Here is a 15826-nt window from a genome sequence, read left to right as displayed (position 1 = left end):
CAACTATACCCCAATAAATGAGTAATTGATTGGGAACAGGGGAAAAAATTTTACATAAGCAATCAGAAACTTTATTTTAAAAACCATGAATGCAACAGCTGTTATTTCCTATTAAATCTAAAAGGCTGTTTTATGTGGCTAACCTTCTTAAGAATGATTATCTTTAGGAAATATGTGGCCACTTATAAAACTTTAACATACTATTCATTATCAACAAAAACTCAAGGTGATTTTTTAAAGTTGAATGAGAGAAAGGAAGCCCATAGTCTTCAGGATGGTACATTTTGGTGTATTCCAACTACGGGGAACTGGGCACTTCTCAGAACCAATTTTTTATGCTATTCCAATTACATTTAAGGTTGAAGCTCTAAACATTCTCATATGAAACTTGTCCCAAAATAAGTTTTCCACTTATCTCCATGTTTACACAAGGAGAGGCCCAACAACAAAATAAAGCAGTAACTGATCCCTGGTTGAGTTAAAAGGAAAAGAAAATTGGAATCAAAATTTACTTTTCAGTTTTTATTTCTACGGTCCAAACTTACAACAAATTATCAGCAGCTGCTCTTGTTTAAAGTCTGACAACCACAGTGGAGGGGAAAACCATTAAAACACTCACAGTTTACAAACATCCTTTTCATAGAGATCTTTGTCCTCGCTCCTGCAAAAATCTCAGGTAGCTTGTTACTTCTGTTATTAATAGGAAATATCAAGGAGTAAGAGGAGGAGCAGGTTTTTATTTTGGACTCCTTACCATATTTTTATAGATGGAATGTTGCCACTTGGCTTTTCTGCACTGGATTCAAGGAAATGTCCTACAGAGTTATTTACTTCAAAGTGTTTCTCTCATTCATTAGAAATTAGGGCAAAAATGGAAACCTAGTATTTTGAAATCAGCTTTAGGGGGCATCTGGGAGACCCCTGAAGTATTACACAAAATGAAATTAATGTGCTAAAATTTCCATCAGACATTCAAAGTCGTGTATGACCCTCCAAAAACTGAAAAACTAATGAACTAGGGAAGAACGACAGAGAGAGTATCATTAGAGTCCAGGGGAGTAGCAAAAGGCTTGGGTGAAGAGGCAAATATCTTTAAGTACCATCACCTATAATGCCTAATAATCAGCAGCAGAAAACAAGTGGGGCCTATAAACTCTAGCAGCACATTTAATTGGATTGTATTCCTATTGCAAATAGAAGGATAAGTAGAGAGAGATGTATAAATCATAGATTGTGAATACATAGCTTCAATCTATCAAAATTGTCATGCAAATATAACTGATCAAGGTCATATCTGTAGTTTTCACATTAGAAAATTTGCTATTGTCTCTATGAGCTGTCTATATAGCTTGTGTTTCTAAAGAGAGTGGTCTACATAGTTTGGGTTACCTTGGGATCTGGGGGAAGTAGATGAACAATTCATCCAAGTTTACCCAAGATTTTCCCAGTTTTAGCCCTGAAAGTCATGTGTTCCAGGACCCCCTTCAATCCTGGGCAAACTAGGGCAACTGTCACTCTAGCAGGGATGACTATTAAAGCAGTAAGAACAGGGGAGGCTCAAGGTTCTGCCTTTGCTTTTAACAAGAAGTGCTACAATTTATGTCAGATTTATACAAGTTTTGCATCATATTTTATTTAAAAAATGACTCCATGTTTTCTTCTTTTAACTTTGAAGGTCATCAGTTTAGTACTTGAACCCTTTTATCTAGATAAGACAACTTAATATGGGAGAATATAAGCAAGTTTCAAAGCTACGTAACAACATGCTGTTGATTTTAAAAGTGCTAATGATGGGGCCCTGAAGCTTGTCCTCACAAACAGCGATCCTGGTTGACACCTAGGAATGTTATAAATGCTAAATTTTGCTGTGGTGCTGGGTGTAGTGTGAGGAGGGAAAATGGTGCTTCGTTGCCATGAAAAACCAGATATGATTACAGAAACCTGGTTTCTTATTAATTATTTATATTTCCCTTTGAAATAACTCAAAAGGATAAATAATCAAAGCAGGAAATTTTTATTCAACGAAGCTTCCAAGCACACGTTTTTTTGGACAATGTTTTGCAGAACAGATACTTCGGCAATTAATATGTAAATGAAGAGGCCAGAGGCCATTTAATCCCTTGTATCACAGACAGTGCAAAAGAGCATTTTCAAACAATTGTCTAATCAGCAAAAATTTAACCATAAGAGCTACTTTTCCCCACAAGTATGAAAAATAAACTACATGATTGCTTGCTTTTTTTAATAAAAGGGAATAGCTATATTCTTACATTTTAGTTCATCAATGTAGAAACTTTGCAAGTTGAAAAATCAACTTATGGATTAAATCTAGCTTTGTTTACTTCAGATACAGAAAAACAAAAAGAACATGAATAAAGCATACCTTTGGTCCTCGAATAGAAAGTCCGGGTTCTCCTTTAAATCCAGGTATCCCAGGTCCTCCTCTATCTCCCTGTACATTTCAAATGACATTTCACAGGCTACAGTTGTGCAAGAAATCACAAGCACACATAGCAAAAAAAAGCATTGGCCACTCTGTAAAGAGTTTAATCTGTCCGTCTCAGACCTTGAGATAGTATATTTAATATTTGAGGGGAATTTCAAATCCTAAGTAAATAACACCTGTCAGCAAAGACTATTACTGTTGTTAGGAGAAAGTCCATTGAAATAATATGTGGCAGTTCAGACTCAAATATTTAGACTTTAAGATTGGCTGGGAATGCTCTTAAAACTGAGTGAAGGCCAGGCTCAGTGGCTCACACCTATAATTTCAACACTTTGGGAGGCCAAGGCAGGCGGGTCACTTGAATCCAGGAGTTCGAGACCAGCCTAGCCAACATGGCAAAACCCCATCTCTACAAAAAGTACAAAAATTAGCCAGGCATGGTGGTATATCTGTAATCCCAGCTATTTGGGGGGCTGAGGCAGGAGAATCACTTGAGCCCAGGAAGTGGAGGTTGCAGTGAGCCAAGACTGCACCACTGCACTCCAACCTGGGGGACTAAGTAAGACTCTGTCTCAAAAAGCAAACCAACCAACCAACCTGAGTGGATATATCTTCTGCTAAACTCTTCAATTATAAATCCTGGTAGATTCTTCTGAATATATGTTCTAAATTCTTGCCTGTACTAGAGTTTAGGGTTTGGAAGACGTAATGAAGGGTAAAGTGACAAGCTTGGGATCAGGAGCACAAAATCTGGTTTCTAGTCCTAACTCTGCTGCTCGCTGTAGTTTGCTTATCTGTGAAGTTTCAGAGTTAAACTGAGTCATTTCTAAGGCTCTTCCAAAACTAAAATTCTAGTTCACTGATATCATGATTTTTTTTCTCCAACTGCCAAAGGGTCAAGAAAAAGAAAATAATTCCCAGGAATATATACCTTTGGCCCAGGTGGTCCGGGAATTGATGTTCCAGGCATTCCAAAAGGGCCCATAATGCCCGGTTCACCCTTAAAAAGAGCAAAATGCTCACTACATTTCAAGCAGAGAAACCACATATAGAGACAATAATAAATGTATAGAAATGTCTGCAGATTTTTAAATTATATTATGACCTCTGTCTGTTTCAAAGACCAATGTGAAAATAATTTGAGCATCCTTTGTAAACCACTGCTAAAGTTATTGACCAGTAAGATTTCAGTGCTTTTAAATAACTATGTTCAATTAATAACTGAATGTTAGGAAAATTTTATCTCTTGTGCATCCTTTTATTAGCTAATAAAAATTATGCAATTCATGGTGCTTCCCTTTTGTGTTGTATGCTGGGAAGCTCAGAGAGAATTTTTTTTTTCAATATAGCAATTATCTTCAGCAAATGTTTTAGGGTGTACTTCTAGGTTATAACTTTTTTCTTTGTTGTTTTATTTTAATGACCAAAGGTATTAGTCTTCCATTCTATGTTATCTCACATCCTTTTTAAGAAGTAGAACCCCTATGGGCTGGGTGTGGTGGCTCACACCTGTAATCCCAACACTTTGGGAGGCCGAGGTTGGGGGATCACTTGAGGTAAGGAGTTTTGAAGCCAGCCTGGCCAACATGACAAAACCCCATTGCTACTAAAAATACAAAAAAAAAAAAAATTAGCTGAAATTAGCCGGACATGGTGGTGTGTGCCTGTAATCCTAGCTACTCAAGAGGCTGAGGCAGGAAAATCACTCAAGGTTGCAGTGAGCTGAGATCGCACCACTGCACTCCAGCCTGAGCAACAGAAAATCACTGTCTCAAAAAAAAAAAATAGAAAACAAAAAAAAAGAACCCCTATGATTTTTAAAAATGACATTTTTAATAGAAAATTTTAAACATTTGGGGGGGGGAGATGTCTAATATTTAGAGTCTCAAAGACTCAATCTGGAGCAACAGGTAATTCTTCTGTTCCATCTGGATCTAGACAAGTGATTCTCAAATTTTAGATAGCAAAGGAATTATCAGGAAAGTTTGGTAATGCACAGTTCTGGGTTCAAACTCCAGAGATTCTGATTCAACAGATCTAGAGGTCGGTGCCCAGGATTATGAATTTTCATGAAGCACCCCTGGTAAAAACACTATTCCAGAGCAATTGTCAATGCACACAACAAGGTGTTCCAAATGACCCACTGGGATATAAGAAAATATTACAACTTGTCTCTATGTTTTTATCTCATCTATTAAAATTTCAATTGTTTATATAAATTCAGAATATATTAGTATGATAGCTTATTAATAAAAATTACAAGTAAAAAATTAAAAATCTGTGGCATGTGATCAAAATTTTACTGGAGGGGTTTATAATCAAAACAGTTTGAAAACTACTTCTCTACAGTAGGTGGGCCAAATCCGCCCACCCACTTGTTTGTACAGCCTTGAGCTATGAACAGCTTTCACATTTTCAAGTGGTCATTATACAAGTAACTACATAATATCTTCCATTTTGCCTCTTGGGCCACAGGACCTAACATATTTACTATCTGGACCTTTACCAAAACAAACAAAGAAACAAAACACTGGAGATGAGTCGTGGAGAATGAGCTATTTCTATGCTATGTCTAAACATGACCCTCTAGGTTCTCAGACTGCTGACTAATCCTGCGTCTGCCTGACTCACGTCCTCTGAAAATTCAATCGCATGAGCTTCCTATTCAGTCATCCTGCTTCCTCCAGCAGGGACTCCATCAGTCAGATTCACCAGTGATGACTCCTGCCGGGGGCTGTGTTCATCTTCAGAGCTGAGGCCTCCCGCTGTATTGATTAGCCAATACAACCAACAAGCTGAGCACACTGGCCCACCGAGACCCAATTCATGCCATGGCATGTATGTGCCAGTCCTTAAATGCAAACCTGGAAGGCAATGGCATAGGACACGACAAGAATTTGGAAACACATAAAACCCCCTATCCAAGCCTTTGACAAAGGCACAGAACATGAACCTATTAAAGTTCTTCACTAAAACCAAAGGAAAAGCAAAATTATGTCTCTAGATTTAATTTGTTTTATTTCTTTTTTTTAAAAAAAGAGGTCAATTACTTTTATAATATGAAAAGTATCATGGAAAGTATGCAATTATTTTAAATACCCTGTACTAAGGGGTGATTATGCCTTAACATATGGCAATTCTTCACCTTCATCTTTAAAAACAGCTTTATTTCAAAACACAGAAAAATGCTCACTTTGAAATAGAGTAGGACATAAAGACTAATTTGTTGTTAATACTAATACAACACATTTGTTTCATAGTGGCACTTTTCATAATGTGCTTCTTGAACTCCCTGCAGCACGGGGCATTTACTTGAGAAGCAGAGATTCCTGGGCCCACTCACCTGCTGAATCCAGATAGCTGAGGATGGTAACAAAAAATCTGGATTTGTAATCATCCCCAGGTGATACCGATGGACACTGAACAGACGCCGAAGTTTAAGAGTCACTGGTGTACAGGTGACGTTTTGTTTTGTATCTGATCTGATCTAGTCAGCACCATTTTTTAAAAATGTGCTTTTTAATCATCTGTTCCTAAAACATACTTCTTGTCTCTTTCTTACAATTAGTATCTTCCTAGACACATGAATTCTCTTAGGTTTGCGGTTTCTGTTTCCTGACACATTCAAATGACCTTAATGGTGGGTCTCTGAGGCTTAGTCAGGACACATACTTAATTGCTCGCCTCACAATCCCCTTCACTTCTTCGTCAGCAGAAGTGAATTTACCAGGACACAGATCCCCTGCTTCCCATTTCACCATATTGATTTTTTTCTCCAAATAATTCGATGTATTTAACACTTACTATATACCAGGAAATGTGCTAAGTGCTTTATTAACTTTTAGTCTTCACAACAACCCCGTGAAATAGAACATATCATTATCTTCTTTCTATAATTGAAGTGACTGGCTCCAAAAGGGTCACGGCACAGCAGGAGGCAATCAGCCTTCTGAAGAAAAGCCTTCATCATCACTGTGCTGCCTGTCAGTCTCAGGCTTTTGGGTTGTTTAGCAAAGCACGATTATGAAGACATGATATCTCCTATGGTCCCAATTATATCTCAACTTCTGAATATTTGGTTGTTACTAGAGAGGACTGACAGACAAATTAGAAACATATGTATTTCTATGAGTATTACATATTTTATGCAATCTATTCCATTCTATTGTGGTCTGGGAATAGTATGTTTTCTATGGTTTTTTATTTTGGGGTTTTTCTTTTGTATTTGTTGGGAAGGAAACAAAGAATCCAATTTTCAGTGGAAATCTAATACTCTATTGAAACCAGACACAAATACAAACTCCTCAAAGCATAAGTCAGAATACAAGAAACATACCTTTGGTCCTTCGGGCCCTGGAAGTCCCCTCTGTCCTTGATTTCCTTTGCTCCCTTTCTTGCCTTCATCACCCTAATAAAATAATTATAAAAATATAAATATTGTATTAGCAACCTCCCCTAACCTAGTAAGGACCATAGCGGAGCCAGATTCTCAACTAATACCAATTTTAAAGTGGTGTGCCCTGAGCATAGCTCAGTTGCACAGGATTCGTCAATGTTCTTGAGGAGATCAGATGACTTCAGATTGTTCAGCCTTTACCATTTATTCAATGTGATTTGCTGTTTTTCAAAAATCGAAGTTTTGTATCTTTCTTTTGGAACTTTTATTTGAATTTATAGTTCCTTTGCACCCTTGGTCTACTAACAGGTGGTTCTGAGACATTCACAGTTTCAGAAATGAGAACTATCTATGCTTTTTCATGCTGTTTTTCAATTTTTCTATTTCAGGTTTAAAACATGAAATGAGACATTTTAAAAATCACAGCCCTATTTCTTCCTCACTGGGGAGTCTAATTCTTTCCCCCAAAAGAGACCAATAGTTTTATTGGCAGGAAGATGCTTTAGCATTAACCTGGGGCAGAGCTAGGAACTGACTGCTGGCTGTTCTCCAGCATGATTGTGTAAAACTGTGCTCCCCCAAAAGAATTCCTTTACCTTCAAAACTATCTTTCAACTAGGGTTCAACTGCAAGGCACCATATCCAGGGATGCACATAGCTCAACAAATGAAAAATTCCTCATTGTCTAAGCTGAGGCTATTTAAACATTTATAATATAAATTACTATACCATGGTTTTTAAGGTTGAGCAACAGAATCACCTGGAGGGCTTGTTAGAACACAGATTGCTGGGCCCTCCACCCAGAGTTTCTGATTTCGTACTTCTGCACTGAGGTCCAAGCATTTGCATTTTTAACATTCCCAGGTGATGCTGATGCTGCTGATTCAAGGGACCACACTTTGAGAATCACTGGACTATACTAAGGTCATCAGCAAAGCAGGCACTTTACTAAGAAGAGGTGACCTCCTGTAGAATCCACAGAGGTTTCCATGGTCCACACTAATGGAAAGCAGTGGCACCAGTGTTAAAAAAAAAAAAAAAAAAAAAAAAAAAAAAAGTTGAATGTCCAAGTATCTTATATCATTATCACCAGTAGAGACAATTCAACCACAACTATGTATTTTCTTCCCTCTGCTACCACTAATTTAGGTTATTGACCTAAATCACCTCAGAAATGAATAGCAGGGACCCAATTACATGTCATAAATCGCCAACACTGAACCATGGTATACCTGGGCTATGTAACATGTCCTCCTACCACTCTTCTCCAATAGCCTTCCATAAGCCACAAGTCACCTCAAGCCACAAATCCAGTAGCCTGTTTTTCCAATGCACATTCTCCTTGCTTTATTGGTGGCATCTGATACCACCCATTGCTTTCATCTTGAAATCCTTTCTTCTCGGTATCCCTAACATGCTACCATTCTGCTTATTCTGTTGAGTGCTCGTTCTCCAGCTACCTCACAATGTGGGGCTTAAACCTCAACTCCCTTCCTTGGAGACACTGTTCATTCTCACGGCTTCAATTATTAACTCCAAGCGACTATTTTCCAAAAGCACATCCTAAAACACCAGTTCTCCTGAATGTTAGCAGATCGGCATTTCTAACAGTGTATTTTGCATGATGATGTTATCCCCTCCACCTCACCCAAAAAGGATCCCTGAGACTGGTAAATCAATAAATGAAAATGTTTAAAAGCCTACAAATAGATTTAAATTTCTTATCTTCACATTTAAGATTAAAGATTCAATTTTAGTGAGTATGTTCACAAGACATCAATTACTATTTTAGTAGAATTATGAATAGAACACTAATATATATACAAATTTTATTTTTACTTGACTTGTATATAATCCATAAGAATCTTTAACTTATGATTGATAACTGCACATAAAAATAGAAAGAAGGCCAGGTGCAGTGGCTCACGCCCATAATCCCAGCACTTTGGGAGGCTGAGGCAGGAGGATCATGAGGTCAGGAGTTCCAGACCAGCGTGGCCAATATGGTGGAACCCTAGCTCTACTAAAAATACAAAAATTAGCTGGGTGTGGTGGCATATGCCTGTAGTCCCAGCTGCTCAGGAGGCTGAGGCAGGAGAATCACTTGAACCCGGGAGGCAGAAGTTGCAGTAAGCCGAGATTGTGCCACTGCACTCCAGCCTGGGCAACAGAGTGAGACTCCATCTCAAAAAAAAAAAAAAAAAGAAAAAGAAAAAAATTGCAGGAAGACCTGGAACCTTAGACACTATAGGTTATGTCACTAGTGGTCTTATCCTATTGATGAATTTATATAGTCTCATCTTAATATATAAAAATGTTATTCAACTAGCATTTCTACAGAGTTTAAAATAAATTTATGCCAAGTTGTGAAGTGAAATGGCCATTTAATAAAGTGATATTTCTTATTATTGCGTGAGATTTTATAAATAAAGAAAATTTATGGACTGTCAAATCTCAATGATGTATTTCAAGGCTTCTTTTCCTTCCCGTGTATTTTTTAAATGTCAATCTGACCATTTATTGAGAAAACGTGTGTTGAACTCCTCTCTATGCTGGGTCTTACAATAGATGTTAGGAAAATAAAAATGAATCATTTATGCTTGCTGTCTTCCAAAATCTTGCAAGATAGTATTCATACTTTTAAGCCAGATATAAACACATTTGACATAGTAAGAATAACAATCAAATTTCTTCTAAGTTGGCTCCTCAGTATGAGGACCAGAACACAGGCTGCTTCCTCCAACACTGTCATTTCCATACCTTGGGGCCAGGCTGTCCTTTTCCAGGTGGTCCCTCTGGGCCTCTTGCTCCTGGAAGCCCTGCTTCTCCCTAGAGAAAATGACACTGATGTCTTAGGTGGCCCTCCAGTAGACAGACTGTATGTATCATCCCACCTTGTCTCCTTTTATCACCAGTGGATTCAGCTGAGACTCTCCAAAACACACCATACCTTCACTCTAGTCTCACAATCAATTTGGAAGTTTATAAACTTGAAATAAAGTAACATCAAACTCCAGTTTAACTCAGAGCAGCTGGAGTATCATGAAAAAGTAATTTCTCAGCCAATTTCCAAAGTAATAAGCTCATTTTCCTTTGGCTCTTCATTCGCATTTGGTAGATTTTTTAAAAAACAGGGAAGACCTTCAGCCTTTCCACCTGCTGTTTTTTGCTACTTTTATTGAAAAATGAGTATTTCAAATGTCAACTCAAAATACTTCAGGAAATCTTTACAACGGCCTTATTTCCTGAATGCATTCACAGACTCTCCTCTTGGCGGGGGGCGGGGGGAGTGGCTTTCTCTTAAGTTTAAATTAATGTGCTTTCTAGAAATCCTGAAGAAACTAGGCCATAACCAAAACACCAGAGAGAAGGCAGAGGATGTGAGACACTATCTCAGCCTTTGAGTAGGCCCCTCCTTCTCTCAGGGATAAGTGAAAAGGAACATTTGGGATTGTGAGATATTTTTTCTTAAAGAGACTAAGTTTGTCCTGGATGGCTTGATTTGCACTCCTGCGGAACCAAGATATCAGTTTGGTTTAATAGTTCCTACTCCAGTAATATGAAAAGCTTGGTCTTACCTTCTTCCCAGCAGCTCCATCTTCTCCTGGTACTCCTGGTTGTCCTGGGAGCCCTACTGAGCCTGGCTCCCCCTGGTGGATGAACAAATATTTTATTTCCCAAAAGTTCATACCTCCGTTCTGAGGTACTTGCAATTGGATGTATTTTAGTGTCTGAGAAACGCCTCCGTGAAATCTGATTAGTAATTAATACTAAACCATTTGATCTTTGGAAGTTACTTAACATCCCTAAGCCTTAGTTTTTGATTCTATTTTTATGGGCTGAATTGTGACCCCAAAAAGATATGTTGACGTCCTAACTCTTTGTACCTGTGAATGTAACCTTAATTGGAAACATGGTCTTTGCAGATTTAATCAAGTTAAGATGAAGTCATTACAGGAGGCCCTAATTCAGTATAATAGATGATATAATTTGGCTCTGTGTCCCCACTCAAATCTTATCCGAATTGTAATTCCAAGCGTTGGAGGAGGGGCCTGGTAGGAGATCGAGTTATGGGGGTGGACCTTCCCCTTGCCATTCTCATAATAGAGTTCTCATGAGATCTGGTTGTTTAAAAATGTGTGTGTAGTACGCCCGCCTTCACTCTCTCACTCTCCTGCTGCTCCATGTGAAGATGTACCTGCTTCCCCTTCACCTTCTGCTAGGATTGCAAGTTTCCTGAGGCCTCCCAAAAGCCAAGCAGATGCCAGTATCATGTTTCCTGTGCAGCCTGCAGAACTGTAAGTCAACTAAACCTATTTTCTTTATAAATTACCTACTCTCAGGTAGTTATTTAAAGCAATGACAGAATGGACTAATACAATGGGTATTATAAGAAGAGGAAAATGCCTCCTGAAGACAGACACATAGGGAGAGCACCATGTGACAAGAGAGGCAAAGACTAGAGTGAGCATCTGCTAGGCAAGGCATGCCAAGGATTGACAGGCACCCCCAGAAGCTAAGACGAGACCAGGAAGCATTCTCCCTTACAGGTTTTGGAGGAAGCATAGCCCTGCAGACTGATTTTGGACTTCTAGCCTCTAGGACTGTGAGACAATAAATTTCTGTTGTATTAAGCCACTCAGTTCCTAGTACTTTCTTATGTCAGCTCTAGAAAACTAATATGAAAGTGAAATAACAAATTTGTGCCCTAACACCACTTCCAGCTCTAATATTCAGTAATTCCACTTGCTTTCAAGTTAATTTATGATTAGTAATAAATCCTTTAAAATGTTCAGGAAAAAATATGCTACTTTCAAACAGTTTAAAGTATCTTTATGGCATTTATTAATAGCAACAAAATGGAAAATAATTGGAAGTAACTTCAACTAACCTAAACAAGCCAGTGGAAAAAAGCACCGTAAATCTAACACTAAGTAGATGGAATGATAAAGATGAGAGAAGAAAATAATAAACTTGAAAACAAAAAGTAAGAAGATTCATAAAACTAAAAGGTAATGCCTTTTTTTTTTCATTTGTTTGAGATGGAGTTTCACTCTTGTTCCCCAGGCTGGAGTTCAATGGTGCGATCTCGGCTCACTACCACCTCCGCCTCCCGGGTTCAAGTGATTCTCCTGCCTTAGCCTCCCGAGTAGCTGGGATTACACGCATGTGTCATCACACCTGGCTAATTTTGTATTTTTAGTAGAGACGGGGTTTCTCCATGTTGGTCAGGCTGTTCTCGAACTCCTGACCTCAGGTGATCTGCCTGCCTCAGCCTCCCAAAGTGCTGGGATTACAAGCGTGAGCCACCATGCCTGGCTGGTAATGCCTTTTTAAAAACAAATAAAAGTGAATACATTTCTAATAGGAATGATTAGGTTTTTTTAAAGACACCAATAAACAATATTAAAAAAGAAAGATATAACTATAAATACAGTAAAATTTTTTTAAGTCATAGAAAATTGGTGATAAATTTTTAAAAATGTATTGAAAAACAATAATCTTTGAGAAAAATATGAATTATATAAATGCTGTAAAAAGAAATGAACAAGCTAGATAAACCAATACTATTAAATAAATTGAGTCAGTGATTAAAAGTCTCTACTTTGTCTCCCTCCAAGATCACAAGCTTAGTTGGTTTTACAGCAAGACTTACCAAACTTGTAAACTTTTGAAGAACAGTTATTCCCTATCTTATATAAACAGTTCTAAAAAAAAAAAAAAAAAAAAAAAAAAAAAAAAAAAACAGAAAAAGAGGGAAGTCTACCTAATTTATTTTATGAGGCTTATAAAGCCTTTTCAAAAAAATTATACAATGGCAAGACAAGAAAACAAAATTATAGACCAGTCTCCCTATGAGATATAGTGCAATTTAAGCTTCCAATCAAATGCTTTAATTTCCCCCAGTGCCTGTATAAGTTTCCAAGTCATAATGCAGGGATTGAGAAACCAGGGAAAGTTCAGGCATCTCTCTAAGGAGACAAACATGTATCTGGGTGAGCCAAGGTATCAAAAGTTCACAGAGTAGATTACCAGAAGGAGTTACACAGAGAAAACGATCAGTATCTGCTGAGTATCCACTTTGAGTCTTCAGTTGGGTACTGTTCAGTACATGTGTATGAAGAAACTACCCAAGGCCAGGAAAATAACCAACTTAAAAGATTAGAGAGAACTGACTTTGAACCAGGAATACTGCCTATTTCTACTTTCAAGAAATAAAACCTCACAATTCTGAGGGCATAAATTGGAGTTCTAAAAAGGGTCTCACCTCAACAGCTGGGAAAAATTAACCCTAGACTAAATGTTGTTGTAGTCTTACCTAATAAAACTTAAATGCAAGACCAAACTGGGTCAATCTGTTTTCAAGTAACTACAAAATATTCAAGAACAAAGCTCAAATTAGAGGAATACAAAAATATCCAACATGCAAAAAGATAAAATTCACAATGTTGGGCATTCAATAAAAAACTACTCAGCCAGGCATAGTGGTACATGCCTGTAATCCCAACTACTCAGGAGGCTAAGGCAAGAAGACAGCTTGAGCCCGAGAATTCAAAGCAAGCCTGGGCAACATAGCAAGACCCCATCTTTAAAAATATTAATATTAATAATAATATTTAATTTAAAAATAGGCATTCAAAAAGGCTGAAAAATATAGCACTTTGTGTTGAGAAAAATCAACCCCATTGAAACTTGCCCACAAATAAAACCAGCATTAGAATTAGTAGGTAAGAATATTAAAAGTTATTATCACTATATTCCATACAGTCAAGAAACCAGAGGAAATTTAAACCATGTTAAATAGAGACATGGAAGATATATGAAGGATACAAATTAAAATTTTAGATTTGAAAATTACAATGTATGAGATAAAAAAACACTGGACAGAATTAAAAGCTTATTAGTGTCATGGAAGAAAAGATTAATGAACTAAAACATGTAGCAATAAAAGCTATCCTAAATTAAACACAGAGAGAAAAGAGACTGAAAAAGAATGAGCAGAGCACCAGTGAACTGTGAAATAACCTGAAACATCCAAATAATAGCCTGGCCAACATTATTAAAACCCATCTCTACTAAAAAATACAAAAATTAGCCAGGAGTAGTGGTGCATGCCTGTAATCCCAGCTATGTGGGAAGCTGAGGCATAGGATCACTTGAATCCAGGAGGCAGAGGTTGCAGTGAATCAAGAGCATGCCACTGCACTTCAGCCTCGGTGGGAGTGAGACTCTGTCTCAAAACAAGAATAAAGTCCAAATATAAGTAAAACTGGAGTTCCTCAGGTGAAGAAGTGCTATTTCAAGAAATACTGGCCAAATATTTTCCAAATTTGTTGAAAACTATAACCCATAGATCTAAGAATATCAGTAACCAAGAATATCAATTAACTTCAAGCACAAGAAACATATCTAAGGGACATTATAATCACACCACTCAAAACCAGTGATGTAGAGAAAATCTCAAAAGCAGCCAGAGGAAAAAAGACATGTTGCATACAGAAACAAATATAAGGATAACAACAGATTTCTCATCAGAAACAATGCAAGAGAGAAGACAATCAAACAACATCTTAAAAGTACTAAAAGGAAGATAAAGGAACTGCACACTCTAATTCTGTAACCGGAAAAAATAATAAGCAAAGATTTTTTTTTTTGGAAGTTGATTTGGCAATTTCTTGGAACGCTAAATGAATACCTACCTTCTGACCTAGCCATTTCACTTCTAGGTGTTTACTCAAGAAAAATAAAAACAAATGTCCCTACAAACACATATATAAATGTTCATAACAGCTTTATTTATAATATTCAAAATCTGGAAAAAAGCGAAATTTTTATCCACAGGTGAATGGATAAACAAATTGTGGCATATCCATATAATACAATAGTATTCCATAATATGAAGAAATGAACTGTTCATATATATGCTACAACATGGATCTTAAAATGATTTTGCTGAGTTAAAAGAAGCCAGAAAAATATCATAAAGTATATAATTCCATAAAAATCTAGAAAATGCAAACTAATCTATGATGACAAAAAACAGGTCAATGGTTAGTGGATAATTGGAAAGCAGATCTGTGGAAAGCATATTAGTGAACATACAAGAAGTTACAGAGGGATAGAAGGACAGATGGTAACTTCTGAGGGTTATAGAAATACTTATCATCTTGATTGCAGTGATGATTCCAAGGGTATATACATATCTCAAAACATTGCATTTTATACTTTAAACATGTACATTTATTATATGCCAATTAGATAATACATAGTTATTAAAATAAAAGAAAAATCTTGAATAAAAGATTAGTCAGTTGAATGATCATCATAAAAAGTACACATAATGAATTGAGTTTATCTTAAGAATGCAAGGATGGTTTGACATGTGAAAACTCTGTAACTGTAATGTATCATATTAAGAAGTTAAAAGTGGAAAACAACACAATTATCTTAGTAGACGCATAATTTGATAAAATCCAGTAATCATTTATATTTAATAAGTAACATTTGGTACAACCAAAAAAGAAGGGAATTACCTTAACCTAATAAAGGGTATCTATCAAAAACTTTCAGCAAATGTCACACTTAGAAGTGACATTTTAGAAGCACTTCTTTTGAAGTCATTTCTTTTAAACATTGTACAAGTGATCCTAGCAGTACAAAATGACAAAAAAATAATAAAAGGAGAGCTAAAAAAGAATAGGTAAAACTTTATTTTCAGACAATATGATTGTGTACATAGAGACTGAAAAAGCAAGAGATTCCACAGAGATTTCACAGGGTGGCTGGATACAAAATCAACATGCCAAAACAAACAAACAAAGAAAACAAACAACAAAAAAACCCTTCTTCTATAGACCTAGACCTATACTAGTTAGTTAAAAGATGTAGAAAAAAATTCACAATTACAAAACTTTCTGCAAGGTATCTGGAAATAAATTTAACTAAAAAAGTACAAGACATTTATGGAAAAAATTACAAATATT

General features: G+C 36.7%; 1 protein-coding gene across 1 annotated transcript in view; it reads right to left on the bottom strand.

Moving 5' to 3' along the window:
• COL28A1 (collagen type XXVIII alpha 1 chain) overlaps window positions 1–15826 on the bottom strand; it is a 178608-nt gene that overhangs the window by 83300 nt on the left and 79482 nt on the right. Inside the window, exons 19-23 of the mRNA XM_015134023.3 lie at window positions 10421–10492; window positions 9603–9671; window positions 6783–6854; window positions 3378–3446; window positions 2384–2452 (exon numbers count right to left, since the gene is read on the bottom strand). Of these exons, the coding sequence (XP_014989509.3) occupies window positions 2384–2452; window positions 3378–3446; window positions 6783–6854; window positions 9603–9671; window positions 10421–10492 (351 nt within the window). The remainder of the gene's footprint in view (window positions 1–2383; window positions 2453–3377; window positions 3447–6782; window positions 6855–9602; window positions 9672–10420; window positions 10493–15826) is intronic.

This window comes from Macaca mulatta, chromosome 3 (genome assembly GCF_049350105.2).
Source record: "Macaca mulatta isolate MMU2019108-1 chromosome 3, T2T-MMU8v2.0, whole genome shotgun sequence".
Taxonomy (NCBI): Eukaryota; Metazoa; Chordata; class Mammalia; order Primates; family Cercopithecidae; genus Macaca; species Macaca mulatta.
Note: the sequence above shows the minus strand (reverse complement) of the source record. Positions and strands in the feature narration are given on the sequence as shown.